At 40.9% G+C, this 27904-nt stretch overlaps 1 protein-coding gene across 9 annotated transcripts in view; it reads left to right on the top strand.

The window, feature by feature from the left end:
• ANKS1B (ankyrin repeat and sterile alpha motif domain containing 1B) overlaps window positions 1–27904 on the top strand; it is an 829228-nt gene that overhangs the window by 761658 nt on the left and 39666 nt on the right. For 4 of the 9 annotated variants that reach the window (XM_090272647.1, XM_090272648.1, XM_090272645.1 and 1 more), the window contains 2 exons: window positions 16071–16199; window positions 18122–18193. In XM_090272647.1, the coding sequence (XP_090128773.1) occupies window positions 16071–16199; window positions 18122–18193 (201 nt within the window). Of the gene's footprint in view, window positions 1–9225; window positions 9301–16070; window positions 16200–18121; window positions 18194–27904 lie in introns of all 9 variants that reach the window. The other 5 variants (XM_090272643.1, XM_090272651.1, XM_090272650.1 and 2 more) reach the window with 2 other exon arrangements.

Consider the following 27904-nt stretch of genomic DNA (forward strand, 5'->3'; position numbering starts at 1 on the left):
TAAAGGATTTATGGATGATCCTCATACTTAAATACTTTTAAATACTTCATGATTAGCATATATCACTATATTTTACGTTAAAATATTTCATTTCTCTTAAAATGTTCATTGTGTACAGGCAAGGCCTGACTGACTCTTCCTTGGTCATTTTTTAATTCCCTATAATAAGCACTACTCCATAAATTCTTATTGGTCCAATTACTTTGCACAAGCTTCAGGTTGTAAGCAGAGCCGGGAGTCAAACCCAGGGAGTCTAGCTTCACACCCTGCGCTTTAACCACTGTGGTGATGAACACCTGGGTTGTCTCTACAAACTGGGTACATGACACATTCAGGGAACTCTAGAACCCCAGAAGGCTCCGGTGCAATGTTTTGAGTCCTTTGACAAATTCTGGTAGTATCTAATACTTGATGTAAGTGCAAGGTTAGCAGAGTTGAACCTCTAAGGTAGCATGCATAAACATCGTGTTTAAAGAAAATCCTTCACTCTTGACATTCAATTTTTCATTCTTTACAAATCAGGGAAAGCAAACAATTGCTTCATGTCAACAGCTGGGAAGTGAGGTGACCCCCCTTTCTGTATGGGTCTCTGATTTAATGAGGCTTAAATACGGCATCACACAAAGTTGTGTTTTTTATGTGCGTTGATGCCTAAAAGATTCTTCTGTTCTTCTGTTAAAGAAAAACAGGGGATTTCAGGATAGGAAGGGGCCAGAAAATATATCTAGTCCTGTCTCATGATGAGCCCCCTTTGTAATGCATCCTTAACAGACAGCCATGAGCTTTCACTTAAATTTGTCACTGGAAGAGTGGTCCCCACTTTGTGAGGCATCCGCACTGCTAGGGAAGTTCTAATTGGTAGAACTTCCATCTTGTATTGAATTGACATCACCCTTCCTAAAACTCCTACCTAGTTAATGCTGTCTTCTGAAACAGCTAAGAAGAACCCTGCTCCCTCTAGCTAAGAATAGTTCTTTGAAGACAATTTGATGCCTTCCTTTTACTGTATTAACCATACCCAGCTCCTTGCCAATATCATTCTGATAAGTGGGCTGTGGATTACACAGCATCCTGATTCCCCTACTTTGGAAATTCTCCAGACTTTATTAGTGGCCATGGGTCATGCCTCCCTTCTCAGCCCTCAGCAGTTAGGGGAGGGGTTATTTAACCTTAATATAGGATTTTACATTAACGTTAGTACTTTCCAGCTAAACCACTTTTATCCAGTTTACTCAGTCCTAGCCTACCAATGCCTTTTTAAAACTCGGTCAACTCTCTGTGTATCAGTGATCCTTCCTGACTATGTAATGTGCTCATATGAAAAGCTTATCTCAAAAAAGCATGCCTTTCAAGTAACCCTACTATTTATTGATTTCAGCATTGAACAGACAGAACTGAGGGGATTCCACAAGGATAAAATGAGGAAATAATGGGGGGGGGGGGCTCGATAAAATCATTGAATGAATGGCTTTGCCCAATACCTCTTTTCTTACCAGAGACAGGAAGCAGTGTTAAGCATATAGTTAATAAATGGGTTTAAATAAAGAAAATGACAGCTTCAGTTTGCAAGAAAGGAACATAATGTATATTTTAAAGAGATGTTACAGGCAAAGAACATTACTTTGCAAAATAGAGTTTCTTTGCAGCAATTCATGTTATAATAAAAAGCTGCTGCTTTCTGAATGAGTTATTACTATTTCTGCTTTTTAGTCATCCTGAAAAATGATTGTGACGGCATCCAAACTTAGAGGCAGAACAAGTGAAGTAGTCCGTAAAGCAATAAATAGCATGCTCCCAAATTGACGTAAAATCTCTGCAACACCCAGTGAACTTGGGGAGCTATTCAACAGAGTCTGGATTTAGTGTTTCGTTTTTTTCTTTGCTCTATTTTTTTTCCCCATGAAGAGATTACATAAATAATTTTGTAATGTCATTTAGGGGTACAACTGTCATATTAGGGAATGCAGGTTATATATTATCTCTACAAATGAATAACAAGAATCTCATAGCCTACAGTTCTCTCCTACTTTGGTAGCTAAGGGTTTATTTGATGTGCTATCAGTACCAGAATCAGAGTTGGAAGGAAGGAAGGGAAGGAGGGAGGGAGGGAGGAAGGTCAGCTATAATTGAAAGCCTAAAAATATTTTTTAATTATGACAATAATAACCAAATAAACAAAACAAATAAATAAAAGGGTCAGTGGTACGAAACCTTGAACTTGAGTCGTTAGAGAAAAGGTTATGATTTTCTGATTTCCAGGCAGGGTTCAGTTAGCACCCATGAAAGAAGAGGCCGCAGGGCTGTTGCTGCTAGAAAGGATGCAAACGAGGTGTTTGACTGTACTGAATTCGTTTGACTCCATCCTTTGACAGATCTCTTCTCATTTTAGTCTCTGCTCAAGGAGCCTTGGAGTCTGCTGGCTGCTGACCAAGGCCTCCTTTGTTGGGGTGCCCTTTTTTCTTTTGCCTTTGAACTGCTTTGTTCAGTCTTCAAGTTTGGTTTTCTTTTATTATAGAAGCACTGTCTTCCAAGAGAAGGAATTGACTTTATTATTCCTTTAGTTTTTGCTCAGAACCTTTCCTGTTTCTTGTTGGATTCTTTCTGGTCAATATCTGAACACCCTGTAATGAGAAAGTCTTATGACAAACATAAGGAAGAAACAGAAAAAGCCAATTTTTTTTCAGGGCTAGAACAAGGCAGAAAATTTCATCTTTGATAGAATCTGACCGGAGGGCTCTATTCATACAAGTTTCTTTATTAAACTAGTTATACAGCATCGGCAAGCTCCCAGAAGGTCTTCAGAGCCTAATTGGGGTTGAAGTGTTGGAGGTATCACTAACTTGCTCCATTCCAAGACCCATCGCCAGCCTCCGAACCCCAGTTTACTACTGGTCCTGCCAACAGAGAAGGATGGTGTGTCCATAGCAATCATCATCCCATAAACATCAACAAAAAGCAGGATGGATCCTTACTCACTTTGTGACCAAGTCTTACACCCAGTAGCTGAGCAGTCGTCGTCGTCGTCGGCAGCCGTCCGTCTTGAGAGACGATGGTGTAGCTTCTTAAGAGTCTATCTGCACCGCCGAGAATGGCTGTGCAGTCCGACTCGGGAGTGACACGGTATCTGTCTCCTCCCATGTTGAATCGACATCTTGCGATGACGCTGGAGTGTCCTCTCCAGTGAAGCTGAAGCTACAGAGCCTGGGCAGGGTGATATGGAGGGTCTGCTGTTGCCCATGCAGCAGACCCCCCCCCTCTTCGCAGCTGAAGGGTCCAAGGGGAAGACGGAGTCAATACAGCTTGGCTTCAGGTGCGCCGCAGGAGTTGCCGGTGTTGGCTACAACGTCAAACCGCCTTAGGGACTCCGGCTCCGGATTTTCTGTCGGGGTTTACTCCCTTAGCCTTTCCCCTGAAGAGGTATGCCGCAAGGCAGCGGAGGTTTTTTGGAGTCAGAGTTTTCCTTCTCTGAGCTGAGCAGTACATATCTTTGAATGAATGTCCCGGTGCCAGGGAGACAGGTTCTTACGCTCTAAAGGTTTTTTTTTTTCAGATTTTCAATTTCTGCTGAAAAGAGTATTCCCTTTACAGTATGGACAGCGTAGACTTGATTTGGATATAAAATGCTGGGTGCTCTGAGAAGGTGACATTGAAGGAAGTGAGGGAGTTAGTCCTGTGGTATATGGAGGAAGGACGTTTCCTGAGAGGGGGAAACAGATGAAGCAAGAGTGTGCTTTGCTGTTCAGAACCAAGTGAGCGAGGAGGGCAGAGAGGGAAGACGGGGGTGATGCCAGAGTATGGAGGTCCTTGCAGGCATGGTTAGGACTCTGAATTTTCTTCTGAGTTAAATGGAGCAAAGTAGCATGACCTGCCTTTCATGTTAATTGAGTCACGTTGGCTATTGTATTTTAAATAAGGACTAAGGGGTCAAAGAGAAAAGCAAACCAGTGAGACCGGTTTAGAAACTAATGAAATAATCCAAGTAAGAAAAGGTAGTGGCTTGGGCCAGGTAGAGTGATAGGAGGGTGAGAAGATTTTAGAAGTAGGCTCAATAGGGTTTCCTGCTGGGTTGAGTGGGAAATGTGAGTAAAAGGATGACTCCAACTGGAAGAAGGGGTTGGAGTTTGCTGGGGTAGGAAAGTCTAAAGCAGAAGTCAGATCATTGGGAGCTTGTTTTCAGGCATTTAATTTAAGGTTAAAGTGCCTAGGAGTCATCAAAGTAGAGGTGTCAAGAAGGCAACCGGATATCCGAGTCTGGCATTCAAAAGAGAGGTCTGGGCTGGAGATACAAGTTTGAGAGTTGGGACTGGGGGAGACCACCTAGCCTAGCCAGAGAGGGGGAAAGGATTGAGAGGAAAGGATCCGGGACGCTCCAGGGATCAGAAGATGGTAGGATCATAGGAACCAGCAAAGAAGGCTGGGAAATGGACAGCGGTGTTACATGTGTCGGATAGGTCAGGGCAAATGAACGGCTGGATTAGGTCAGGGCAAATGCACAGCTGGATTTGGCAGAGTGGGGGGGGGGGGGTTACTGAGAAGAGCAGTTTCAGTAGAGCAGGCTCAGGTGAGGCCCAGAAAAGGGAAGGTGGAGACTGTATAGAGAATGTAGCTTCTTAAAGAAGAACAGAAACTGAGCAGGACCTCAAGGAGGATGTTGGATCAAGGGAAGAAGCCGATTTGCTTTGAGTAGAAGACGTTTCAGCATTTTCGAGAATGCTCCAGTAAAGCAGGGGGCTGGTGGGGGGCGGTGCACAGAAGTGGGTGATGCAGGAGAGAGAACTCATTGTTAACTACTGGGTTGCTACCAACTGAGCATAAAGGAAGCTCACCTTTAGGAGGAAAACTGAGATCGGTGACATTCTTCTATTTTATTCTGAGATTTCAGTGCGAATGTGTTGTATTTTCTGAACTGAATTTGTAATAACCCGAGATACAGATGGTAACAAGAGCAAGAGTTATGCTGTATTTTAAGAAACCATTTCCAGAGTCAGGAGACAGGTCTGAACTGAAGATGAAATTAGACACCTTCAATTTTCTATTGACTTCATCGTCAAAGAAATAAACATTAAATTATTGATGACATCTCAGTTATAAGACTACCATAGCTTTACTTAACCCCCATTTATGTGGATTTCATCATAATTCAGGTTCAGATGAACTACATTATCCTTTGCAGTATATGTGGAAAAGGGAGTGAGAGGAAATTAATGAGCAAATGAAATTGCGAAGGAGTTTTTAACGTCCTTTTATGGAATTGTTTCCAAGAAGCTCTATAACATACGGGCATGCTAATTACAACTGTTCCTGCTGTCTTCAATCAAGCTGGCTGCACTTTTTCAAACCCTTAACAGGAAAACTGAGAACTTTTCTAACAAGACATCTGCAGGGTTAATTTCCGGTGCATTTTACCAGACGTGTGTCCACAGTGACTAGTTTGAAGGCACAAGTTGTACCAACAACCTGGACCAACCGCAGATGATAATGAGTAACATTGATTAATGTTCCTGCGGTGCTTTATTATTAGCCAGGACATTTTTAAACACATTCCATGATTCCATTCATCCACTGACTGCAGTCGATGGCCTTCTGTGTTCCGGAGGTCCTAGAAACTCAGGTCCTAGAAGCTGTGAAAAAGTTGGGAAAGTTATCTCTGTCATGAAGCTCACCATGAGCTGCACCACAACCTAGTGAAATATGTAGGTCAAGCACTATTATTATTCATCTTTGGATGAAAACGTGCTAAGGCTTCATTAAAACTTAGATTTAAATCACTTCTGTTCTAGGCATGGGAGCCCCAGGTGAAATTTTATTGTATTTTTTTTCTCAAAACTTTTCAAAGCTCAGTACTTTAATACATATTATACCCTGAAATATTGTCTTCTTAAATGTAATGAAATTCTGCAGTGGAAACCAGTAATTAAAAACAAACCACCAAACATATCCCAGCATTTAGTCTAATAAGCACGTGTCTAGAGTGCCATTTCATATTATAAAGACACCAGGTACAGCTGGTCCACCTTAGGTCCCTGCTTCATGAACCTGCTAAATCCTTTCTGCCGGCAGGATTACTGTGATATCTGAAATGTATCAGCTTTAAAAATAAAAATAAAAATAACTTCATAACTAAAATACAATGAAACTTTTTAAAATACAACTTCTTACCATTTGCACTGAGTCACGTAAGTGTTGAAAATGATAGAGGTTTTACTTGGTCTAAGTTTAAAACATAGTTTATAGATGGAAAATTGTCATTGTAACTTCTTTAAAAGGTACATACGCCACACATGAGCTCTCTTCGATGTATTTGACTAGGGGGAGGCTTTTTTTTCTTCATTGAGAAAAACTTCATATGAATTTTTAAAAGTGTAAGTATGGTGTGAGACCCTCTTTTCCCTCCTGGACTCTCTGTTAACTCTGTGACTGTTGGGAGGTACATTCATGTAACAGGATGCTAAGTGGGAATTTTCCTGTAAATACCGCACATTCTGAAGAGAAAGGGGCACCCCGTTCAGGGGTGACCATGGGGTGGTGACCCTGCCCTGCCACACTCAGCTGCCATGTAGCAGATATTGGTGCTGGGGGAGGGCAGAGAACTGTCTGGGCTCTGTGGCAAGGGATGAGGCTTCTCCTTCCTTCCGTGGGAGAGGAGAGAGAAGGTGTCCCCATGCACTGCAAGTGGGCAAGAGGGCTCCGTGAGGAGAGCCCCAAGAAGCACATAGCACCAACCTGAGCTGAAGAGTAGAGACTTGGAGGGAGATGTCCCAGCAGAGAGGAGAGTGGTCGCTGAGCAGTCTGCCCTGCGTGACAGAGACATGTCCGTGTGATGCGCGTGGGCATGCAGAGGGAGGCTGGGCTTCTGCCCTCTAGGGCTGAGTGGAGGGAACCCACTAGAGCAGGATCTCACAAGTCAGGACCTGTGCAGTGCGGACAGAGCCCCTCCCTGCGGACCCCTCCAAAGAACTCACATGGAGACAGTACAATCGCGGGCAGGGCTGTTCCTTCAAGAGGGCATTGGAGGCCAATGTAGTGTTACCCTGACAACCGTAGCAACCGTCAAACACAACTCAGCCACTAGCAGATAAGAAAAACACCCAGTCCTTCCGTACTCTCTCCCCCAACTAAGCACATGAAGAAGGTAGCACTTAGGCTTGAGGGCATCCAGAGTTGACCATGACACCCCAGGTTTTTTAAGCCCCAAGACTGGCCTGTGGTGAGGGAGAACAATGTTTGAATCACATATGACATTGGAGTTTTAAACAAAATGAATTCTTCAAGACAAAGCGAGTAAGAAGTCATGCATCTTCCTGAATTGTCAGTTGGCCTGTTGCCCATTGGGGAGGAGTCACCGGGCATGGCCCATGTAGGAATAATGACAGGAAAACATTAAAACTTTTCAGGTATTCGAACCCCAGAGGACTTGAAACTGTTCAGTAAAATAAGTTCTGTATAACTGCAGAGTCCCTCTGCCTTCCGGTGAAACCCATAGCAGGCTGGCACTCCTTCCTGGCTATCCTAGCAGGATGACATGTTGTGACTCCCTGTGTGACCTGAGCAAGCCACTTCACCTTTCTGAATGTCAGTATCTTCATCTATCAGGTGACAGGTGGTCCCTGGGTTACTTCTAGCACTAGAAGTCTATGAACGTTGATGAAAAACATTAGCTCAGAGCTGAGGGTGAGAAGGCAAAAGAGGTCAAGGGCATCCTGGGAGTGTGTTTGTGCCTGTGATGATGGTATTCCCACGAAGGCATGGACCTAGTATTCTCAAATCAGATGGCAGCTGTTGGAGATGAGGCTGGGGGCATAATGGGCCCAAGACTTACCTTGCTAGAGATTTAATTTTTGAAGAGGAGGAAGAAGAAAATGCCCCCGTGGAGAAAATAGCATGAATTTTAGAGTGGGAACTGAGAAGAGCAGCCCTGGTTTAAAGAGATGGTGGTTGGAGGTGCCTTTTGGTCACACCGTGGGGGTCTTTCTTGCTGAATAGAATGCAAGACAATCTGTCCCCGAACAAGCCATCCAGATGACAGAAGAGACGGGAAACAAAGAGGTAGGGGTGTGTGGAGATGTCATTGTAACTGTAGAGAGTTGTTAACTTTCTGGTGAGCTTTTTTGGGAGGGTGGAGGTGGGAGAGACACATAGCCAGGGAGAAGCTTTCTTGCCCTTAAGTCGTTTGTCGATGACATAGTTCTTTGCTCGGTTTCCAGACCATATCGCGGGTATGTTTTTATCTCCTTCCTGCACTGATCTCTGCACTGTCTGCTCGGGAATTCTTGGGGTGTTCACAGTGCTTGCTGAATACGTTTAGGCACTCTGCCATTTTCTGATTCAGTTTCACGGTGCCTTTTAAAATAATGGAATTCAGGAACAGAACTCCGTAAAGGTCAGCCAGGAGCCTCGTCAGTTTATTTGGTGGTTTCTACTCTAACTCCTGGGAGGGGGTATTGCTCGGTTTGGTATTTGGTCCTAAGCAGACCTCATTGCCCCCCTAATAATTGTCCGTTATGATATTGGTAATGGCGTGGTGGGCGAGCAGGTTACGGAGCGGATTCATTAGGCGCAACACTGCTGTTCCCTGAAGTTTCTGCTTGAGTCACAGGACTGAGCTCCCCCGACCCTGCTCCAGCCTCCTTCCTGCCGCCTCTGCCGCCACACACTCCCACTGCTGGGCGGCAAGCAGACACTTCTCCCCTTGTTAACCACAGAGATTTGCCCTTGAGAACTCTGGAGGGAAAAATATCCCCTAGGTTTGTCAAATGGAGCAATGACTAAATTACAAAAGCCATTTTACTGCATTGCTTGCTCGTGGTCATTTGAAGATAAGAAGATAAAGGTGTTTGACCTGCGTTAAAGGTTTTTTCCCATCTTTCTTGGAAATATTGATCCTCTGAAATGAATGATTTGAAGAGGGAAGCTCTTTCTGTTCTTTTTGGCAAATGTAAACCACGGTCTTTTCCCAGCATGATTGGTCATTTCCATCATATAAAGCTAATACACAAATGGTCTTTTTTTTTTTTTTCCTAGCCAACCCAAAATGTTTTTAAGCAAAAGAATGGCTTAGAAGTCAATTATTAAACCTTGGGCATTTTTTGAGGGTTTTTTTTTTTTTTTTAAAGAAATGTGATTCTGTGCTTTTTATTATTTTCCTCTTTCCCTTCCTTGATGCTACCTTGGTAGCTGCTGTGTTTTAAATATTGACAAGATGAGATAGTTTTCTGTTTATATCAGCAGTCGTCTGTCTGTGAGATTTGGACGAATCAGAACGCTGGATTTCCTTTCTCAGCCATCCACCAGGTTCATAATGTAAGGCTACAAATGGTTATTTTCTTGTGCTGGACTTCCGCTCTGTAAATGTGTTGCAAAGTGTCGTCAGTGGTTGTAGGCACCGTGTCCTGGCAAAGCGGGAAATTTGTGATGTCTAATGACTCCTGAGATATTTTTGTCTCTTATACTTCATTCACTGTGCCTTGTGACGAGTCAACGTGCAAACATTGTCCTAAAATGAAAACATACTTGGTTTTGAAGTGTACGGTTAAAATCTGTCCCATGTGAGTTTGGCTTTCATCCCAGGTGTCTGTTTAACTTGCTTTCACAGGAAGAAGGAAAAGGGTAAATTGATATATATATATATACATGTATATATCAGTGTTTTTTCCCCATTTTGTACTTCCCCATGTCCACGGGCTATTCAACCCATTGTGTCTAACAGTTCTCAAAGGTTCATGCGCTTTACTCATGAGAAATATTTGAGTATGATTTGCATGATAGACTGTATAAATTTTATGCAAATGTGGAGGAGTATAGCCAGGGGAGGCATTGTTACAGCTAAAAGTGGTTCTCAGCCTTTTTCCATTTGACAGTACCGAATGAATCTTTGAACGGGTGTGAAATCATGACCCATTTTACTCTGGGCTGTTTAATAGTATTTAAATGTTCACATTTCACATTCACGTACTTTTAAAAATTTCATTTGTGTTTGGAAACCAAACATTTTAATGTTTGGGGTTTTCCATTTTGTAATTTAAAATTCCATCCTATTTTCGCATCCTATTAAATTTTTCCCATTGGATAGCCTACTGTCTGAGAGGTTGAGATATTTGGTTGAGAATCACTAAGCAGAGCTTTGGGGTGGCATGCAAAGGGCCTCTCTCGGGGTGCCACCTCAGGCATACCCCTCCTGTGCATGTGACTTCTGGCTCTTGGGGACCCTAGGGTCTGTACATTGCCTGGTGCTGGTGCTCTGTGATCCGGCAGTTTCTCCTGAACCTGTAAATGCTAAAACATGCTTTTCATGTTCAGAAGGAGCCATCTCTGCTCTTTATCATGAAAAGAAATAAACTCATTATAACCAACTGCATTTGACCAAACTAGCATTCTTTATTCTTGAAGATCTTTTCGAAGGAACTACTGCAGCATCGTGTGTGTGTGTGTGTGTGTGTGTGTGAATGTCTGGAGGAGGCTTTTCCTTACATTCACATCCAAATATCCATATTCATATTTATAAGCAGAGAGCTATATGTAACAGTCTTCAAAGCCTTAGAGATAACTGAAAGTAAATGTAACCCCATAAATCTTATGTCTGATTATTTGGAGAGCCCATCTCTGATATTTGTCAGAACTGTTGAAAGTGCAACCTTAAAATAACAACTGTCATTTAAAATCATTTTAGTCTTTCATTAAGTGTTCTGAAGAAATAGGAAATGATGTTTGTTAATATTCAAATCTAAATATACAAACAGGTAGGTGAACTCAGTTCCCTGTAGAAAAGATTTAAAAGCCTCAGTTTGAAAAGATCAATTAAATCCTAACTGTAACAAATTTAAAAAGAATAATAGAGGGCTTGGATAATAGCATACCATACTGTCCATGTTAGAAGGCTGAGTCATAACCATGGCTTTTATTTACTGACATCCTTAGGATGTAAATGTGTTCTCAAGAAGAAAACAGAAATATAGACAATGTTCCCCTTTGTAGTTTCAGAGCATATAGAATATGTAGTATCTTCAGTTTCCCTTTTGGGGGGAAAAAGTTACATGATAAAATGTTTTAGCATCTACCTATCCAGTGCATATGAACCAAAACCATGTAGCTTTACCACCTTTGGAAATAATACAAAATTTAAAAGCTGCATTTTGGATTCTGCCATTCAATAAAAATCTGTCTGTAGACTTTCATGAATATTTTTCTGTGTTATAACTAAATTCAGCTGGTGGTATGAGACATTTAATTTGATTACATCATACTAGTTATGACCCAGTTATAATCCTCCAAACTCAGTCAGACTATGAATTTCTAGTTGGATGTTGGTAAATACCTATTATACAGAATCAATCCTCCATTTAAAACTCTAATTTCAAATTATGTTTTGTCTCTATATTAGAAGATTAATTTTTATTTGAGTTTGAAGGGATAGTTAATAAAGTACATTTCCTCTGTTTAATTTGATATACCCTAAAGGAAATAAATACATACATACATACATACATACATACTAAGTAAATGAGGTTTTAAGCCATGACCAAATTAGTAAGATCATTCAGTACAAGAATCTAAAGGAAAAGTTCTCTCAAGTATTTTAAGCTCTAAAGAGATAACCTGAACACATTTAGTAAGAGTGGCTTGAGTCATTTTAATTTTTCTTCTATAATTACTTAAGCTTTTTAAAGAGTACTGTCAGTAATAGTTTAAAATATGACAAAATTTACCCTAAACATTTCCTATTTTATTTCTTTTTCTAATTAAATATTATTGCTTTATTGTACCCATGTTTAGATCTATTTTTTATTAAAGATAAGATTTCACTATAAACTTGTCGCGGACCTCTGACCAGCAGAGTCCACGGCGTTGTGGATGAGGGAATAAATGCACAGTGACTGCAAGAGTCCTATGGAGAAGAGGGGACAGAACTGGCCACTTTCTAGAGGAGAAAGCACAGTTTGCCCCTGCCTGAACAGGATTTTATTGATTTCTTAGGTAGATTACATCCAAGAAAATTGTGACTCATAGTGCCAATCATTGCCTTATATGATTATTACTTTTACATATTAAAGAAAAGAATGTTACGCATGCATGGATGATAAGGATAACTCGTCTAGCCACATCCTATTCTTAGAAATTGGCCCGGAATGGGCTCTAAGAGACGGGTTCAAGGTTACACGCTGAACATCTGTTGTTCTCCGCCTGGGATGAGGGGGTCCTTTAGCAGAAAGCAAGCTTTTTAACTATTATATAAACACAGGCCTGGTTTCCTGCGGGAAAACGAGGTTGTGAAGTGGGTCCTGCATGTCACCACGCTCCCAGTGGTTTTCCAATATGGGGCTGAGCTACATTTGCCACCACCAAGCACCCCGGCTTCCCATATAAACTATTTTTTGAGGCAAAAGACCTTCGAGGTCTGTTTGATTTTATTTTATCTTTAATAAACATTTTTAACTTAAAGATTATTAATTTTTAAATTTACCTGAAAAAAAATACATGTATTATCTAGGTATCAATGCACTATTTAACAAAAGCTGAAAGTGGGCTTCACAGTTTGAATTATTTCATATATGAGGCAAAACCCCATATAGTCACTACTCTACCTAGTTCCTCCTAGCTCTTTCCTGCTGTGGTTCCGCCCCCAGGAGGGTTGAAACCTAAAGCACCCTTGTTCTCTGAAAGCTTTTGTTTTTATTGTAGATCAGCCAGATGAAACTGAATCCCACCTGAAGGCCATGGCCACATGTGCCCTTTAAACAGTGTAATACCAAGGCCATCCATTCCTGTTAAATTAATTCCAAAGAGAAAACTCTACACCTAAGCTGAGTCTTCTAAATATTCTTAGATCGAAGGTTTAAAACAAATAAGTTGATGAATATCCAGGAAGAAAATACATTTATTTTCTTACCAATTTAATCTTAAGAATCTTAAGAATCCCTCTATTTGAAAACGAATTTCTGGAAATAGCACTAAGTATAACAAAATTCAGTTTCTATTTCCAGAAAGGAAGATTCAGCCACAGTAGGGAATTTTAAAATATTTGGACTGGAGCCATGTTTCAAGGCGAGAAAGAAAATAAAGTAAGGATTATATTTCTCTTCCTTATAATTATCTCCCCCGTACACAAAGGGGAGGTCCTGTCGGATCACTCTGGATACAAAGCAAGTGGTGTGTGATTCCTGGACAAAGTGGAGTCATAGGAGAGCAGATGATGATGCCGCCTAAACAAAGTTAAATGGATGCGCCCCTCATTTCTTCAGGTGGTTATCTCATAAAAGATCGGGGTGATTTCCAGACGGGGGTGTTATGTGCTGGGGCCTGTTGTTCCCAAAATGGCTGCTATAACTTATGTTGGGCGATGTAAATACTTGCGTCAGCATTTGGCTACGGTTCTGCTTTAAGTGTGTGGGACTCACATGGAAGTTTAATTTAAAAGTGCCTGAGTTCATTAAACAATTAGAGAATGAGTTTGCATATGATTTGCATGCTTAATACACTAACACCTGAAATGTTCCCATAACCTCAGCTTCACCCCACCCTTCCCCTGGCCCTGCAACCCCTGGTGCCGCAGCTCCTGCCATGTCTGTTTAGGCTGTTGTGAAAGCTGCCTGTTGAGCTTGGCCAAGACACCGCAGCTAAACTATGACAGGGCCACCACGAAGACCCGATGCTTGGTTTGAGTTGTCACATCAGCAGACACTGGATCGAAGGATGTTTTGATGTCAACGAGCTCCTCTGTATCATTCCACGGAGTTGCGTGCGATCTTCTGTTGTTCTGTTAACGGTGTTATCTGTGACTTAAGTGTGCAACACCTGTTTGCTATGTTGTTGGTGCTTTATGGGGAAGGGGGGAGAAAGAGAAGAAAGTTAATGGGGAGATTAGAGGGTGAATTGCTAGACGTTGGGAGAGCTTTTAATTAAGAACACATAGCTGCATGTTTCCACAGTTGTAATGACTCTCACTTAAAGGTTATTACACTCAGCTTCAAAATAATATTGAAATCCACATAGCCTACATTTTGAATTTTATACTAGATTTTTCTTTTAGAGCAAATCACAGCCAGTTGAAATGAAGACTGGAGAAATAATAAAGATCCAGATGTTTGAGAAAGAAGGAAAAGATCAAAATAGAAAGTCAGAGGAAGACATAATCCTAAAACTAATTTCAGTCACTTATTGTTTTTACATAATAAACATTCATGTAACTATAAAGAAAAAACTCAAGAATGAATCAGGGATGGATCATCAAACAGACAAAAATGCTAAAACAGATGTCCCAGGTAAAGTCATAACAGTGTCCACAGATGAGGGATAGAAGAACCACGGCATATGCACGTAAATCAGCAACTGGAAGAAAACTCACAGTGCAGTTCAGACCAGAGCATAAGAGAGAAGTGAGAGGGAGCCGAGTCTCTCTGCCTCTATGAAAAAATCTCTGCATTCTCGAGGTACTCTAGAATTTTCTTCTGGTTTTTCAAAGCCAGTTAGAAATTTCCAGAAGGCAAAGCCTCTGCCTGACACTTTCTAACCCTGGCAGCCACCTTATAGGCCACCTAATGTAAGTTCAAAATAAACAGAGAAAACGGGGTGCTGGTCCTCTCCCCCAAGACACACATCCTATTAAAGCTATTCTTGGAGATTGTGGTTATTAACCTTTTGGGATTTCTAGATTTTTTCAGAGAATTTTGTGAAAGCTGTAACTTCCTTTCTCCTTCAAAACAAACAGCTACGTCCCCAATTTTGTATTGTTATCCTAGACTCCTTGAAAATTCTACTTACGGAACCCTACAGTGTCAACCCATTTGCTAGTACTTCTGAGGAACTTGGTCTCTGGCCAAGGTTTCACTTGGTTCGGGAGCTCGTGAGACCTTTTTACATTCTTTCAACTCCTAAGAAAGGCAATTTCTCATAATTCTATAAGACCAGCTGAATCCAGGTTAGTAAAGAGTGGCTTTGGAAAATTGCCTACTGTCTAGTGTTAGTTATGTCTATTTGAGAACAAAGAACTGAATTTTGAAAAGTCAGAATTTTGACCAGGGAAAAGAATAAGATATTTCCCATGTGTAATATCTAAATCAGACTAGAGCCCAGGAACGACCTGCCAACACACGCCTTTGACTTTGTGGATCTCACACTAACCCGTCATACAGGCAGACCTCGGTTTATTGCACTTCGCTTCATTGAGCTTCATGGATACTGTGTTTTTTACAAATGGAAGACAAGACCCTCCACCAGCAAAAGTATTATGACTCTTTATTGTAATACTCACTTGATTGCAGTGGTCTGGGATCAAACCTGCAGTATCTCCAAGGTATGCCTGTAGCAATAAAACAGGTTAAGGATGATAACCTTGTGGAAAATGATAACGTGGGCATATATGTTATATGCTTGCATTTGTGAGTTAGCATCCTCAAGTACATGCATGTGCACATGGGACCAAACATGGATTTTAATGTTTGGTCTCCGTTTGTGCTTTAGGTTTTCTGAAGAAGGCAGCCGAATACGTCCGAAACAATCGCAGCAGCATTATACCGATGCAGAGGAATTCAGATGAGGGAAACTAGTTGTCTTCCATTAGAAAAATCTTTCCTCTAAAATGTTTTTCAGTATAACACAGTACCTTTTCTCCAGAGATCAGATTATTCAAAAGCCATGATTCATGTCATATTTGGGAACTGAAATTTCTGGAACAGAGCATTCTGCACATATAAACAATTCAAACTAAAAATTTCACAGTCAGGTTTAAAAACATAGAAAATTTTTTCAAAGATTCGATGTTCTTTTCTCTTGTAACACAAAAGGATGAATTAGTAAATTTTATGAATATCTTAAATATCGTTATTTTTAAATTACTTAGAGTATCATTCTAAAAATAGAATAATTCAACTTCTTTCACACCTCAAAACTTAACTCGGCTTTGGGATACAGGCTAATGGATGTCAAACTGTAAGAAGTGAAAGTATTCATATACACATAAAACACGCAAATGCATTGGCACATTTACAGCACATGTGTATGAGGTGAACTCAGGCTAGCTACAGGGAATGAACTTTGCCTGCTGCTCATATCACCTCTAGAATAAATGTGATTTTCAGACAGGAGACTGGGGAGAACCTTCCATTACATTGCGGCCTCCAAATGAAGCTACAGCCTCAACTCCGGTCCAGTACTGGCAACACCACCCAGAAAAGCTCATCTTCCAGTCGTGTGATTACAAAGCTTTTGTAAGTTACCTTGACTTAAGAATTTGGGTATGAGTGGGATAGAGGGTGTATTTCTGGCTTATTTACTTTTATATTGAAACTATACCAACATATGCATGTTACTCAAATATTCTCCCCTTCTGTTTTTTTTTTTTTTTTAAGTAGCCTTTTCTCTACAGAGGAAGTCCAAATAGTTTTATAACCCTTTTAATCTTATAAGCTTAAGATCTGTTTTCCCTTCTTATATAGTTGTATATTTTAAATGAAATGTCATAAAATGAAATATTAAAATGGAAATGAATATAAATATACTCATAAATATGGCACATATAGATATCTCCATTCACCAGGGGTCTCAAAACTTTGGGTCTACCACCTTATCTGAATTCCAGATTCTTTTTATTGTTATCAGTAGGATTATATTATTAGGTATGTTTTGAACAGGAGAGGGAATCAAACAAAGCTGAGAATTTTCAGTGATTTGAACAGGTAAATGTTCAGAAAAATACCATAGTTTTGGGGGCAGGTGGTTGTCATGACTACAGCAGGACCATTAGCTGAACTTCAGCAGAGCATTGAAACTGCCTCCCTTGAGTATTTCAATTAGGGCAAACTTTCCTGATACCTTAAAAGATAAGGATTTCACCAGGATGATTTGCCTTAATTAAGATGTAGGCATCCTGGTTATCTCATAGCAGTTTAGGCTGTGTGTGTGTGTGTGTGTGATGTGTGTTATCTACACCTCTTTTACTGCTTCCTTATCTTGAAGCATGGGATTTACCTCAATAGTCATCTCCCCAAATCTGCAGGATTGAAATGCCTCCTCCTTCCTCCAAAACTCACACGCCACATCTCTGAGACATTCCGAACATGCCTTTCTCGAGAGCCTTTGGCCAAGCTCTCTACTGCATCCCTACCCCTCCTCTCTGGTCAGGGACCCCCCAGGTTTACAGGACTGATCGACAACCCTGTTTCCACAGAATGCCAGGGTCTGCTCAGTCATGTCAGGAAAATAATTATTTTAATTCACTTGTTAAAAAAAAAAAAAGACACATAGAGCTCTTTTATTTATGTATTTACTTCTTGAAAGAAACCACAGAAGGAAAAAGGAGAGTTAGAAGGAACCCTACTGAAGCTTCAAAAAGTCGAGGAGGAATCCACTGATCAAAAGGCAAAATAGACATTTCGCTAAAAAACTGCTTGCCCCAGCCAGAACCTGGAGTGTGAGTGGCGTTGGGTGCGAAGGCAGTATTGGTTCCCATCCCCCGACAGCCCAGGGGCTGGTGATGCCCCGGAGGCAAGTTCCTCAGCCTCCTTGTGTCCCATCCAGCCCTCCACTGTCAGTGTGCCCCAGGGACTTAGCTCCCTCCACTGTGGGACAGCCAAGCTTCCCTCCCCACATGCTCCCACCCCCTTCTCAGGTGAATTGGCCGTCATAGGGCACAGCGCTGTGACAGACAAAGGTCCAGAACGGCACTGCCGCCTTGGAGCAGCAGCCTAGCGTTAATTACTTGCACAGCCAACTAAGCCCGAACGGGGTGCCTGTTGCTCGATCTCTCAGCTGTCTATACAACCCTGTAATTGCATAGGTGGCAGCAGGATTTATTTTTGCAGACATTGCTGCCTCAAAAAAAAAAAAAAAATACCAAGGAAAACATTTTTAGATGCCCCATTTTGCAGTTAAATATGATTTGAAAGATGGCGTCTTTAGGAAATGCTGCAGTTTTGTTTTAAAGAGCCATTTACAGCTTTCCGAACTGTGCTTAACTCTGCAGTGTTCTCTCTACAGAGGCATTTGTTTGTTAGGATTAGTTACTGTTCATTTTTAAAAGTTGTTCACCAACGTACAGCCAGGAGACCTAGCCAGTGGTACCTTCACGATTTGTTTTCAAATCGCTGCTCATATTTATGCTTATAAATCACTGAATTTTTCTGTGTTTTAGTATTTAGGTTCTATGCTGATAAAAGAGCTCAGGGGGACAGAATCGACCCAAGATGCTTGTGCAAAAATGCGGGTGAGTTTGCCAAACAACTTTATTTCTAGTCGCTGAAATACTAAGTACTGGGTATGGATACAAATTGCCACTTTTCAAATTACTGTTTTCTTCATCTGTTAGCCTGCTGAATCACACTGGTGTCACGCGAGAAGGTGTCTGCGCTTTGTTCACATTCATACTTCAACGTATCTCACTACAGTATGAGTTGATGTGTTTTTGATGTATTTATACTGTTTTACATTGACTCTTATTTTTAAAGATCTAAAATGAATTGTATATACATGGATTGCTCTCCAGATTAGGAGAAAAATGATCCTTAGGTTATTACAAGAAAATGTTCTAAGCACCCACTTGACAGTCTATGTACTGAATATTTCTGGAAAGACTGCCAATGAACTAAAATTTATCAACTGCAGAAGTGCTGAGAGCGTATTACGTAAAGCTAATATTCTTTATGAAGCTTCTTAATTATTCTTTTTTTAGAATAAGAAAGACATTCAACTCTGAGCTGAATCATAAAACAACAGTAAATGTTGACGAAAATGGCCACTCACTCCAAACATCTGCAGCTGGTGGCTGCTGGAGTCCTGGGGGCCTGTGTTAGCCAAACCGAACCTCGTATTGCAGAACCACGCTCACCGCTCCTTCCATGTGTTTCTTATTCTTGCTTCCCCCATAGCAGATGCACAGGGGCTCTAGCAGTATTTGACTGACAGTAAAAATTAAGAATATTGGACATATTCCACCTAGCAACTAACAGAGTCAAATTTAAGATCATTAGCGAGTGAACCCTAACTTTTAACTGTGACCAGTTACCTTATCATTTATTTTATGTGACCAGCTTTTGGTTGGAGATGCTTAAAAGCATGCAGTAGGACTACAACTGTTATGAAGGTAAACATGTTACATCCATTGCTCAGGGAGAGCTACATGTGTGTGACTCCTCATGAAATCGAGACCTCGGCTTGTGATCGCCGATTTAATATTTTGATCAGTTCAATAGCAGAAAGCCTGAAACTGTTTTCTTTCTGTTAGCTGCAGAGTTCTACTTAACTTGTCAACACCAATGAGTCTTTATTCCAGGTTCTGTGTCTAGATGACAGAAGCTCTGACGTGTTTCAGGAACTCTTGACTCTAGCTGTGTTGCTGCTGACTTGGCTTAGGAGTCACTTCTTAGTCATTATCATAAGTGCTCACATTCACTGAATAGTTAAAACGCGCCAATCTTTGTGCCGACTCCTGTGTGTGTCTTATTAATCTTCACCGAACACCTATGAGATTAGTACAATTATTGTCCCCCGTTCTACAAGTGAAGAAACCGAGGCTGAGAGAGGTTACGTAACTGTCCCAGGTCACATCGTGAATAATTTAGCAATCTGGAACTGGAACTCAGATCTGTCTGACACCAGAGCCCAAGCGTTGACAGTATTCCCGGACTTCTCCTGGGCCTCATGTTCTTACTTGGAAAATGAGAACATTGGATGAGGTGCCCTTCAGGGTTCTTCCTGGTTTTATAATTCCAGAAACCCTGTATTCTAAATATATATATATGATCTAAATGATGTCACCCATACACAATAAGAAAATAGGAACGTTTTTCAATCATCGAGCCCTGTAATGATTTTAGAGCTATTTGTGAACATACCTAAGAAATTAATTTGGCATTTCTGATTTAGTACTGTAAGTCAATTATCTGAGTCCAGCTACTTCAATGCTGCAATCAGCATAAATAGCAGTTAGAGCACAAAGCACCATTTAAAATACCCTTGATCTGTGATTTGAATTTCAGTCAATTTCTTGAAATTAAGTAGATCCGAAATTCCATTCCTGCTAGCAATAGCAAAGCCATTTTAATAGTCTCAGTGGAGAATAATTTAGTTAAATACGTGTCCATTGCTTAAAATGAAACAGAAAAGGCTGTCTACTTACAAGCCATTCTTCTTTAGGGCATTTCCCTGGTTTGCTGCTCTTGGTGTTTATTTTTGAATAGTTTACATGCAAATGGGATCTTTACGGCTTCTTAGAATATCACAAACCCCTATTTCCCATCTTGATTAAATAAGCATCAGTCTTTGATATAGGAGCTAACATTGTACTCAGTGGATCAGTGGATACACCAAAGCCTTTCAAAACCAGAAGGATGGGTTTGATATTATCTGGGGCTGTTGGATTGAGACTTAGGTTAGAATTCTCACCAACTGAAAATGGCGGACCTCAAAGTGCAGTGAATTTTCAGTTTGAACCCTAAGTTGCTATTTTCTCTGTTTTCCGGCAGTTCAGCTCAAAGTCCCAGTATAATCAGTCTCCTCTGATGAAATACTTTAGAACACAGATGATTTTAAAAGTTGATATTCAGTAAGATCATTAAGCCAGAGTATTGTACATTAAAACTTTACCTGGCTTACTCTCTCTTTTTTTTTTTTTTTTTAAGATTTTATTTAATTGTTTTTAGAGAGGGGGAAGGGAGAGAAAAAGAAAGGGAGAGAAACATCGATGTGAGAGAGAAACATCAATTGGTTGCCTCTTACACACACCCCAAATGGGGACAGAACCCACAATCCAGGCATGTGTCCTCACCGGGAATCAAATCAACAACTTTTCAGTTTGCAGGACAATGCCCAACCAACTGAGCCACACTGGTCAGGGCCACCTGGCTTACTCTCTTAATTAAAAAAGAAGTTTTAACTTCAGCAGTATGCATTTTAGCTGAAATTAAAAATTTTTTCCCAAGAAGAAGTAAATCAGTGTGGTTCCATATTCTGAGAAATATTTTCTTACATGCAGTGTTATAACAAAGAAAACTAAGATTTGGCTCCTACTCTCACTGAGTTCACAACCCAGTGGAGGAATCCAACATGTTAACATTTAATTACGCAGAATATTACCATGGAGGTATCTTCGTGTTGCCATCAACCTGAGGGATTATCATAGATGGTCCCAAAAATGATGTACAGGCATGGTCTCCTAAAATCGGTTTATTAGGACTAATAACAGTTAATACTTGAGAGCTGTATGCCAGGCCCTATACAAATGACTATGCGCCTTAATTCATTTAGTCATGAGGTAAGTATTGCTACTGTCCCCACTTTGCATATGGGGAAGCAAAGACTTGCCCAGGGCCACCCAACCAAGTGGTGGAACCAGGATTTGAACCTAGGCAGTCTACCTCAGGCCGCACCACCTCTCTAATGAGCCAGGACAACCTTTGTTATCCTGAGTTTTAAAACTGTTGGGAAAAAATGGATCATTTATATCGATAAAGAAAAGCTTTAGGAACCCTCAGAGAACCTGTAAGATTAGCACTGGCTAAATTAAACCATTTAGGTACAGACATATGTAGTAATTTGGGTTATATTCCAATGTGTTAACATAAATAAAAATTTCAGGCGAGTTTTTATTGTATCCGTAGAGACTAGAAAATGTTATTTTTCCACAGCACTTTAACACATTCACTTTGCCCCGCAGAAACCACACACAGTTTTTTCTTCTCAGAATCATATGGAGTGTTTGATAGTCACAGTTGGTTAATTTCTAAGTTTATCTAAACCTGTTTATTCATCCTTAAGGTCCCCTTCAATTCTGGAATAAAGATAATTCTGCACTGTTCTCCTGGTGTTTTATTATACACATATTATTTCAATTAAAAATCTGCCACAATACACTAACATATGTGAGGTGATAGTAATTTACACCATTCTATAATATGGAATCCCTTCTCTGTTCGTTCGGGTTAATCAGTCTTTTTCCTCTCAGACTGTCTTCAGATTTTTTTAATAGTCGTGACTTTTTTAGAGCAGTTAACAGAAAAATTGCGCAGAAAGCACAGAGTTCTCATATATACACTCCCATCACCACCACCCCCCTCACAGTTGCCCTCGTTCCTGACACCTTGCATTAGTGTGATTCATTTGTCACAGTCATGAACCAATATCGAGATGTTATTATTAACTGAAGTCTACAGTTTACATTCAGATTCATTCTTTATGTCATACAGTGTCTGGGTATTTTGCACATGCATTATGTCATGTAGCCACCGTTACACTACCACAGAAAGTTTCACACCCTAAAAATCCCCTCTGCTTCCCCTATTTATCTCTCTTCTCCCTGCCCGCCTCACCTCTGGCGACCCTGAACCTTTTACTGTCTCCATAGGTTTGCCTTTTCCAGAATCTCATACAGTTGGAATCACGCAGTATGGTCCCTTTTCAGACTGGCTTCTTTCACTTAGCAATATGCATTTAAGGTTTCTCCATGTCTTTTGTGGCTTGATAACTTCCTTTTTTTAATCATTGAATTATATTCATTGTATGGATGTACCAAAATTTGTTTATCCATGAATTTATTGAAGGCCATCTTATTTTCTTGCAGGTTTTGGCAATTATGAATATAACTGCTAGAAATGTTTGTGTGCCGGTTCTCATCTTAAGATTCCCCCATCCCCACCCCCGGATTCAAACCCTAAGTAGTGCTCCTCTTAAAATTATCTTCTGAATTGTGTCTAGTGAAGAAGAATCAGTAGGAACTTGCCTTAAACCCTGATAATTTTTAAAAGTGAAACTGTAACATGTGATAGAGTTTTCTTTAATAAAAGCCCAAGAGATTGGATATGCCTTGATACCGAGGCACACTTTTAGGAAGAATGATTTATATGAATTATGTATCTTGCTCCTTAGTAGTATAACTCGGCTGTTTCTTTCCTTTGCCATGACAGCTTGGGAGACATTTTTATTTAAATTAAAATCTAAGAACATTTATTAGTAATGTGTGAGGAATTATAAAAGATATTTATTTAATCTGAGCATAGTCATTTAGTGATCCTTTATGTTCCTGGTCAGGTTTCCAGCTAAATCAGTGCTCAGAGACCGTCTCCATTTCTGAAAAGATTTCTGTGAGGAAGCACTAGCCCTGGGGTCCCAAAGACAGTGCCGCCATGATGGGCTCCTTAGACACGGGACCTCCCCGCTGTCACAGCTCACCTCACACGGTACAGGCAGACCTTTGCTTTATCATGCTTCACGGGTGCTGAATTGTTGAAATGGAAGGCAAGACCCTCCACCTGCAAAAAGTTTAGGATTCTTTTGGTGGCAGCAGTCTGGAAAGGATGCCGCAGAGTCTCCCAGGTGTGCCTGTGTAAGGCTCTCGTGCCCACACCACTTAGAAGGCAGGAGCCGCGGGGAGAGCACATCCCCAGGGCCTACTGGATATTAGGTACTGTATGAGGTGGTTGTGATGATGGTTCAGTAAAGTGTAATGCCTGTCGGGGGCCTAGTTCAGGAACACCTCAAAGCACACTGGCCTCTTCCTCCAAATGTTTGAAGAACAAGTGAACTGATGGATAGATTTGATCTGGATTATTTTGTTTGTTTTTCTCCGAGTGTAATGCCAGGGTCCCAGTCATTACGTGGTGTTCTTTGTACACAACATGCAACGGAGGATTCAAAGCTTAAGAAACATCCATTCCCATTTCCAGTTGTCAAAGGCTATTGCCCAATGGTAGAGAAAATGAAGGAAAACTGTAGATCGGATGGTGTATGTGATTTTGCAGTTTTATATTTTAGGGTAGTAATGTGTCCCTAAATCAGTCTGGAGCTGCCTCTTTTAAATAATGTGGCCACAGAACTGAACTTTACAATGTGATAAGTTAACTGCATTGGCCTTTCCATGTTCTCTTTGGTTGAGTAGCTCCCATTTCAAATATTATAAGACACACAATGCTCGGTGAAACGAGCGATTTGCTCTGGCCAGATGCTGTTCTACTATTCCATTTTGCCTCCTTAGCCTTGCACATATCCCAGCCCCCAGTCCTGAATTTTGCCCCAGGACATAATTGTCACTAGCATATAGTACTCTGCCACTTCCCTAATTAAACATATTCTTAGGAGGCATCTGCTGTTGTAAGAGGTAGGCCATCATATTTACTACTCTCTGAAATCTGACATTCTCTAACCCCATGGTTGATGGTTAGTGTTGTTCACGGGTGTTCCTACTAAAGGAAATTTCTCTTTAAAAAGAGAGCGCGAGAGAGAGAGAGGAGAGAGAGAAGGAAATATCTGTTTTCAACACAATGAAGTAGAAATCTTCATTCCTGACGTAAGAAAGGAAATATTTTTAAATTATTTTTGAAGTCAGAAGTAAGCAAATCTTACAGTGTGTTTAGGTTTTAGAACCATTATTTCCCAAAGGGCTCAGATCATTTCACCGTTGTTCAGACTTCTTGCTCAGTCTGTTCCCCTTAACTTGTATGATTTTTAAACTTTCCATCTCGAAGCAATTCTGAAGTTGAATTTTCCAATATATAGATTTCCAAATGAAACAAATTACTGGCGGCGAATGGACTGGAAAGTGCGAAAAAAGTGAGATTTTAAGATCAGATGGAAATGTTAAATTAAAGCGACTCTTTTCTCTCAAACTAAAGTCGTTCTTAGTTCTCCTGTGCTTATACAAATCCCTTCTAGGAGGAATTGCCATTTTTAGAAATAACTTTAGGGACTACTTCTTAGGAAACAGGCTGGGGAAAGCTAATAAACACCTTGGTTTTTTGAGTTCTGTTGCCAAAGTGTCAAGGAAGAATTGAATATTTTGTCTTCACTCTCTCCCAAGTACCAGACAGGTACAGGTCTGAGCCTGTAAACGGGGGTTGGTGGGCGGTGTATGTATTAAAATACCGCTACACACAAAGAAACAGTCACATTTCCAACCCCTTGTTGCTTAGATTTGGTCATGTGTACTGCTCTTCATACCCTAGTTCTCTTTATTTATTCACTTTTTTATTGCTCCTGTTAGTGGCTGTTCCCCCATATAATACCCACTGCTGTCTTTAATTCCCACTTGTCTTAAACTCTTTCTAAATGTGCTGAGTCGGTGGTCATCAGTCCAGATACATTGCTCTGCTGAACGTTCCTTGTTGCAGCCACCACTTACTTCACTGCCACCCCAGCCCGTAGCCTAGAGAGGATTCAGTCATGCTCACAGATTTGGATTTTACCTCTGCTCTCTTTCACCAGTGGGATGGTGTGCTTTAAAAAGTTAAGTGAGCCCCAGCTGGCGTGGCTCAGTGGGTTGAGTGCTGACCTATGAAGTAAAGGGTCGCTGGTTCAATTGCCAGTCAGGGCACACGCCTGGGTGGAGGACCAGGTCCCCATTTGGGGGAGTGCGAGAGGCAACCACACAGTGATGTTTCTCTCCCTCTCGTTCTCCCTCCCCATCTCCCTGAAAATAAATAAATAACTTTAAGAAAATAAACTGTATAAAAGGCTAAGTGAAAGCATTCGTCCTCAGAATAACTGTAATAGCTAAAATCTGTCGTTTACTATATGCTAAGCACTGAATTATGTAATGCTCACAACAGCTGTACAAAGTAGATGCTGTATTAACATATCCATTTTACAGATGAAGTAACTAAGAGAGAGAGGTAGTTACATAGCCACGCCACTCAGAAGGGGTGGAGCTGAGATAGGAATTCAAACACACCGTCCTCTGCTCTTATTCAGTGCACTGCAGTGCATCCTGGTGGAAGTGGCTATCAGGGAATCCCTTTCCAGATGATCACACACACACACACACACACACACACACACACACACACGCACGCACACACACACACTTTAGTTGTACTTAGAAGCGATGGGTTGAAAAGTCAGTGTGTTTTTTTCACACATTTACAATTGGCTCTTTTAACTTAAAAAAATCATAAGTTTTTAAATCTTTACATTTTCTAATTACAAAAGCAATACATAATCATTATCATCCAATTTAAAAATTGGAGAAATAAAAACCACTATAAATTTACCACCCAGAAGTGGTAAACACCTCTCTGTGAACACCTTGTTCATATGTAATTCTCTAGACTGATTATGCATTCATAGGCATCACTTTTCTACAAAAAAAAAATGGGAATATTCTGTGCATATTGTTATAATCTTTTTAAACACAATATAATTTGAAATATTTTTATTTTAATAAATATTCATCATCAATATCATTTATGGTGGTTGATCGGGATTCCAATTTATAACTGTACCAAACTTACTTAACAGGTTCTCCTTGTTGGTCATTAGGTCATTTTCAGTTTTTTCAAATTATAACCAATTCTATGGGTAATATCCCTGTGCCTCACTCTTTGAAATTGGTCTGATTATTTCCTTAGAATAAGCCACTAGATGTAGAATGGCTGGGTCAACGGGTGTACACATCCTAAAACTGGGTAAGAATTGCCAGATTTCCTTCCAAAAACCTTGTTTCAGTTTCAACTCCCAGAAGCAAGACATGAGAACATGTTGACATTTGTTTGTCATGTCTCTCAGGGGCACACACTTAATATCCTGGTGTGCTCCTAGTTGAGAGAAAGCAGGGGAACTTTTATGAGGAAACCATACATCTTCAACATGACCCCTGGGCTTATCAACTCTACCTGACCAACATCTATTCTAGCTATAACTCTACAATCTGTCTTTATGACCTGAACTCTTTATTTCACATGAAGAATGTTTTATACTTTCACAGCCCCTGAGAGATCATGGAAGAATTCAATAATTCTTAATTGCTCTGAAGACCAAGAGCTGCAGTTAAGTGCAAACTAAGGATTTTTGGAGATCATTTGTCAAATGGAGACTAGTGTGTTCTTGATACATTAACTTCTCCCTGAATTAGTGTCGGATGCAGCACAGCTGAGTTTACCTGCACAGCCGCAGAGAGCTGTTCTGACAGTGACTTTCAATCAAACCAATCAACTGCATTTTAGAGCAAAAGTTCTCAAAGTGTGGTCCCTGGACTAGCAACATCTGGACATGTATTAGAAATGGAAAATCTTAGGCCCTACCTCAGACTCAGTCCATTCAGGGTGCTGTAGCAGAAATCCCATACACTGGGAAAAATATACACTGTATTTCTCACAGTGCCAGAGACCAGCCAAGAAGGCCAAGGTCAAGGCACTGGCAGAGTCAGTGTCTGGTTCACAGCAGTCTTTTCCCTGTGCACTTAGATGGCAGGAGCAGCACGGGAGCTCTGTGGGGTCTCTTGGAAGCACACTAACCCCACTCATGAGGGCTCCACCATCCTGCCGTAACCACCTCCCAAAGACCCCACCTCCTAAGACTATCACACTGGGTGGTAGATTGCAACGCAAGGATTTTGGTGAGACCCAAATATTTAGCTCATAGCATTTACCAAATCAGAAACTCTAAGGATGAATCCCTACAGTCTGTTATTTACCAAGCCCTCCATGGGGTTCAGATGCACTGGAAAGTTTGAGAACCACTGCCTGGTGCACTGGGCATTCCAGTAAGGCTGCTGTGTAGACAGACTCCCCTGGTAGACATATTCTGCCACGCTGCCTCCATGGAAATCCACTGGAGGAACAGAAATACAGGGCATTGCTTTGTGCTGCACCAGATTTGGCCAGGGTAGGAGTTACCCTGGGGGAACAGCAGCCTTGTCTAATGCCAGAGGGAGGAGCAGTTTGATGGGCCACCTGCCCAAGGTCTGTTCTGGTCTCATGGACTTCCATAGGCTCTGTTTTCACCCCGCCTTTGGATCAGAGTTCCTATGACTAGAAAAGCCCTTGACAGGTCATTTAGCCTTATTTCCCAGCCAAATGAGGCTTACCCCCAAGTCATTAGTGACAGATGAAAGTCCAGACTATTTTTAGAGTGTCCAGAGGGAAAAACTTCCAGCTGCCCCTAGAAATCATTCTCAAGAAGCCTTTACTCATCTCACTGCTTGCAGTGGGAG

This window comes from Furipterus horrens, unplaced genomic scaffold, assembly GCF_987537825.1.
Source record: "Furipterus horrens unplaced genomic scaffold, mFurHor1.1.pri manual_scaffold_4, whole genome shotgun sequence".
NCBI classification, from domain to species: Eukaryota; Metazoa; Chordata; class Mammalia; order Chiroptera; family Furipteridae; genus Furipterus; species Furipterus horrens.